Consider the following 5,000-nt stretch of genomic DNA (forward strand, 5'->3'; position numbering starts at 1 on the left):
CTCTCTCTCTCTGTCGAAGTGCATGTTGGGAGTGGAGCGATTGTGAGTGTGAGCGTGAGTGGTGACTCGTGTTTGTTTCTCTTTTCTTCTTCTTTTTTCTAAACTTTTTTGTTTTTCCTTTTTGGCGGGTAGGTGTAGGCACTTTCGGGGGGATTTAGTTTTGTAGGGGGGTGTGAGGAACATGGCGGTTCCAGGTGCACAGGGGTTGGGTTCACTCATGCGTCGTCACGGGGTAAAAGTGTCGTCTACCGTGAGTGTGGAGAGTTGTTGTTTGGCTGTGGGGGAAATTGTGGGACATGAAAACATAATGTCTGCCTCAAGAATGAACAGCGCTATTGTTATTTTTTTCAATACAATAGAAAAGGCAAATGAATAGGATGTTGGGTGAAGATGTAGTTATACTGTTTTCAAATCTAATCAGATCACGAGTATTGATAGATTTTTGTTTTTATAAGTCTACAAAGGATCTACTAACATTTGAAATGAAGTGGTGTTGTAATAGAGCGCTGTGCTCTGTTGTTGAGGATGACTTATTTTTTTCTTTTTTGGTGTAATTTTACTTTTATTTATATGTTTGTATTTCCTGTTGGTACTTATTTGATATAAGGTAACTTTGTAATTTGTTTAGAACAAGTGTTTAATTAAGAGTGATTTATAGGAGTAAAAGGCTTTTTAAAATTCAATTCTCTACATCTCTCTCTCTCTCTCTCTCTCTATCGTCTATCTCTCGCTCTCTCTATCTATCGCTCTCTCTCTCTCTCTCTATCTATCGCTCTCTCTCTCTCTCTCATCTATCGCTCTCTCTCTCGCTCTCTCTATCTATCGCTCTCTCTCTCTCTCTCTATCTATCGCTCTCTCTCGTCTCTCTATCTCGTCTCTCTCTCTCTATCTATCGCTCTCTCTCGTCTCTCTATCTATCGCCTCTCTCTCTGTCTATCTATCTCTCTCTCGCTCTCTCTATCTATCGCTCTCTCTCTCTCTCTCTCTCTCTCTCTCTCTCTCTCTCTCTCTCTCTTTGTGAGTACATATGGTCACCCCGCTCGTCTGTGACATGAATATGAATCGACTCTGACCTGAGCACTGTATTCATAGTGTGCACTTGAGAATACCTGCCAAATGCATTAAACAAACTCCTGGGTTTGCTTTGGAATGAATTAATTTTTCCAGGCTTGATATAGGGACCTTTAATAATAATTTACATTATTGTTTCTTAAAGATTTTTTCAGCCCTTCTTTGCCAAGGATTGCAATAATTATCCAAGCACTAATAAGGAAGACTGAACGCACGCCTCCGGAAAACCCAACAGCAATATGGAAATACAGCACATTTTGAGTCCCCTGCATTGATTTAGTCATATTGACTCAGCAGATAATAATGAACTGGACACTCCACTGACTTATGCACATAGAAGTTCAAAGCAAACTAATTATTACAAAAACATAATAACAAACTTTTTCTAATAGACAGACAGACAGACAGACAGACTATCAGATAGACAGACAGATTATCAGATAGACAGACAGATTATCAGATAGACAGACAGACGGATAGACAGACTATCAGATAGACAGACAGACAGACGGATATACAGACAGACTATCAGATAGACAGACAGACAGACAGACAGACAGATAGACAGACAGACGGATAGACGGATAGATAAACAGATAGATAGACAGACAGACAGGTAGCTGGATGGATGGATGGATGGACCGACAGACAGACGGATGGATGGATGGATGGAGGGATGGATAGACAGACAGATAGTTAGACAGGTACATGGATGGATGGATGGATGGATGGATGGATGGATGGATGGATGGATGGATAGACAGACAGACAGACGGATGGATGGATGGAGGGATGGAGGGATGGATAGACAGACAGATAGATAGACAGGTACATGGACGGATGGATGGATGGATAGACAGACAGACAGACGGATGGATGGATGGATGGAGGGATGGATAGACAGACAGATAGATAGACAGGTACATGGACGGATGGATGGATGGATGGACGGACGGATGGATGGATGGAAAGATGGATGGACGGACGGACGGACAGATGGATGGATGGATGGAGGGATGGATAGACAGACAGATGGATAGACAGACAGGTAGATGGATGGATGGATGGATAGACAGACAGACAGACTGATGGATGGACAGACGGATGGATGGATGGACAGATAGACAGACAGACAGACAGATAGATTTTTTGATCTGTGGTTTTAGGGCAACAACATTAACTGTATCATTGCAGTCCTGAGAATGAGAGCTTTCATTTGATATACAGTATGACTGATCTGTTTGTGTACTATTTAAAATGACCACTAGGTGGCGCTGATTTGCAATGCAGATGTTTTCAGGTGGGTTTAAACCACTGAAAACACTTTATCATGACCCTCAAACGTTGTGAGTTTGTGTAATATAGGCTAATACACTACAGACACAACAGACCTGAGGACATAATAAAATGGCAGCCCTTTTCAGTTTAATATTTGTACAAGGTAATATCGTGATTTCGATTTTCTTCTGATTAATTGTGACACCCTAATCGACTTTATAAATACAATTAGGTATTGTTCAGGGAAATCATAACAATAGTTAAAATATCACAGTTATTGCAAAATTCTGTTGAAATTGCTTGGATTGTTCTGAATCATAGTTTTGTTTTGTTATGCAGACCCGTGTTGTCCTTCTCAACTGGTGCGCGTGGTTCCTCCGTATGCGACGGCCTGGTGAGGAACGGATCCAACTCGCCTGTCATAATAAAAACCCTCGCCATGGCAGCGTGTCCAGCATAGAGCTCTCTGTCAGCCAGGGGGCGCTGCAGCCCACCAGCGGCAACATGCTCTACATCGGGTTAAGAGGTATGGAGGGCGTCCACTACACGTCCCCGCACGACTCAGGTGTGCTCTGCGGGCGACTGATGGGTTCCAGTGAGGAGGATGTGTTGTTGCCAGGGACGACGGTGCCATCGCTAGGGGGCGGGGCTGGGATTGGGTGCAGGGCTAGTGGAAGCATTGTGGGTGGAGCTCTGGAACTGGAACTGGCCAAAATTTTAGAGGAAGTAAGGTACATCGCCAAAAGATTTCGCAACCTGGACGAGGACGAGAGCGTGTGCAACGAATGGAAGTTCGCCGCGGCGGTAATCGATCGTTTGTGTCTCATGGCATTCTCCATTTTCACAATCCTTTGCACTATTGGGATCCTAATGTCTGCGCCGAACTTTGTGGAAGCCATCTCCAAAGATTTCTTCACCTGAAGATAAATGGACCAACAGTACCATGAGGACTTCGTTATTTTATATTTCTTTGTAAATTGTGCAACAACAAGCAAGCAGCTGTCATCTTGCGCTTACAATGGGTGTGCTATATAGAGTATTACGTAGGGCTGGGCGATATATTGAATATTTGCTATATATTTTCACTGATTTTGATGGTGAAATAAAATGAAGAAACATTAAGCAACATTCTGAATATTGCAATGCATTTAATGCACTTTTATTTGGCCATTTTGTTTCCTGAAGATTGTTTTTTATTTTTTGTTTATATCTATTTTCTTTACATTTATCCCCTTTTCTCCCAATGTTGGAACGCCCAATTCCCACTACTCAGTAGGTCCTCGTGGTGGCGTGGTTACTCGCCTCAATCCGGGTGGCGGAGGACGAGTCTCAGTTGCCTCCGCTTCTGAGACCGTCAATCCGCGCATCTTATCACGTGACTCGTTGTGTATGACACCGCGGAGACTCACAGCATGTGGAGACTCATGCTACTCTCCACGATCCACACACAACTCACCACACGCCCCATTGAGAGAACCACTAATCACCACCACGAGGAGGTTACCCCATGTGACTCTACCCTCCTTAGCAACCGGGACAATTTGGTTGCTAAGGAGACCTGACTGGAGTTACTCGAACTGGCGACTCCAGGTGTGATAGTTAGCCTCAATACTCGCTGAGATACCCAGACCCCCATTTTTTATTGTATTTTCATTCTTATGTGAAACATTTTGAATCTACTTGGTCTGGTTGAAATGATGTTCCTCTGTCACCCTTTTAAGCCCTTTCAGAGCAAATACATAAATAACAAGATATATAAAATATTATCAAACTGCTGAAAAATATTGAGATATATTTTAGCTAAATCACCAAGTATGTAAATTATATTGCAGTAGTAGCTCTTGCCTGGTTGCCCACTGAAGCTAAGCAGGGTTGAGGCTGGTCAGTACCTGGATGGAGACCTCCTGGGAAAACGAAGGTTGCTGCTGGAAGAGGTGTTAGTGAGGCCAGCAGGGGGTGTTCACTCTGCGGTCTGTGTAGGGCCTAATGCCCCAATATAGTGACGGGGACACTTCTCGAAAAGATTAGGGGTGTAACTTCTCAATCATGGCCTCCTAATAATCCCGTCATTATTTGGCTGTTTCACTCTACTCTCTCCTCTCCACCAATAGCTGGTGTGTGGCGATCGTACTGGTGCACTATGGCTGCCGTTGCATCATCCAGGTGGATGCTGCACACTGGTGGTGCTTGAGGAGAACCCCATATACTATATAAAGTGCTTTGAGTGCCTAGAAAAGCACTATATAAATGTTAGGAATTATTAGTGTTAACAATACGTACATAATATATAATACATAAATGTTAAATTAATTAACCTGAGTTCAGGTGATTCAACTCGTATATCTTGAGTTGGTGGTTTCTTAACAGCAGTACAGATATTAATTGTGATATTTGTTGTATGTTGGTTCTTTGTGTAACTTTAAGTGGGTTTCCAATGATTTAAGAGTTAAACTGAAGTGTTTCATAAAGTGTTGTGTTTTTAATTTACAGTGGGGCGGGACAAAAGTCTGAGACCACCAATGAAAATGCTTCAATTGTGCGTTATTCTAATTAAATTCATCCTCTGGTGGTGTTCAAAGAGGGTGCCTTCCTTTGGTATTGGTGGTCATTTTTGACTGAAGGGTCAGATGTGGGGTAGATGTGTAACCCAT

General features: G+C 42.8%; 2 protein-coding genes across 6 annotated transcripts in view; both read left to right on the forward strand.

Moving 5' to 3' along the window:
* LOC127638174 (neuronal acetylcholine receptor subunit alpha-7) overlaps nucleotides 1–5,000 on the forward strand; it is a 320,680-nt gene that overhangs the window by 27,998 nt on the left and 287,682 nt on the right. For 3 of the 5 annotated variants that reach the window (XR_007969845.1, XR_007969844.1, XR_007969843.1), the window contains exon 10: nucleotides 2,689–3,848. Coding sequence is in view for 2 of the 5 variants with exons in the window: in XM_052119590.1 (XP_051975550.1) it covers nucleotides 2,689–3,270 (582 nt within the window). In the remaining 3 variants the exon portion in view is untranslated. Of the gene's footprint in view, nucleotides 1–2,688; nucleotides 3,910–5,000 lie in introns of those variants that run through there. The other 2 variants (XM_052119590.1, XM_052119591.1) reach the window with 1 other exon arrangement.
* LOC127638166 (histidine-rich glycoprotein-like) overlaps nucleotides 1–5,000 on the forward strand; it is a 137,451-nt gene that overhangs the window by 20,337 nt on the left and 112,114 nt on the right. The gene's annotated exons all lie outside the window — the stretch shown is intronic.

This window comes from Xyrauchen texanus, chromosome 46 (genome assembly GCF_025860055.1).
Source record: "Xyrauchen texanus isolate HMW12.3.18 chromosome 46, RBS_HiC_50CHRs, whole genome shotgun sequence".
Classification (NCBI taxonomy): Eukaryota; Metazoa; Chordata; class Actinopteri; order Cypriniformes; family Catostomidae; genus Xyrauchen; species Xyrauchen texanus.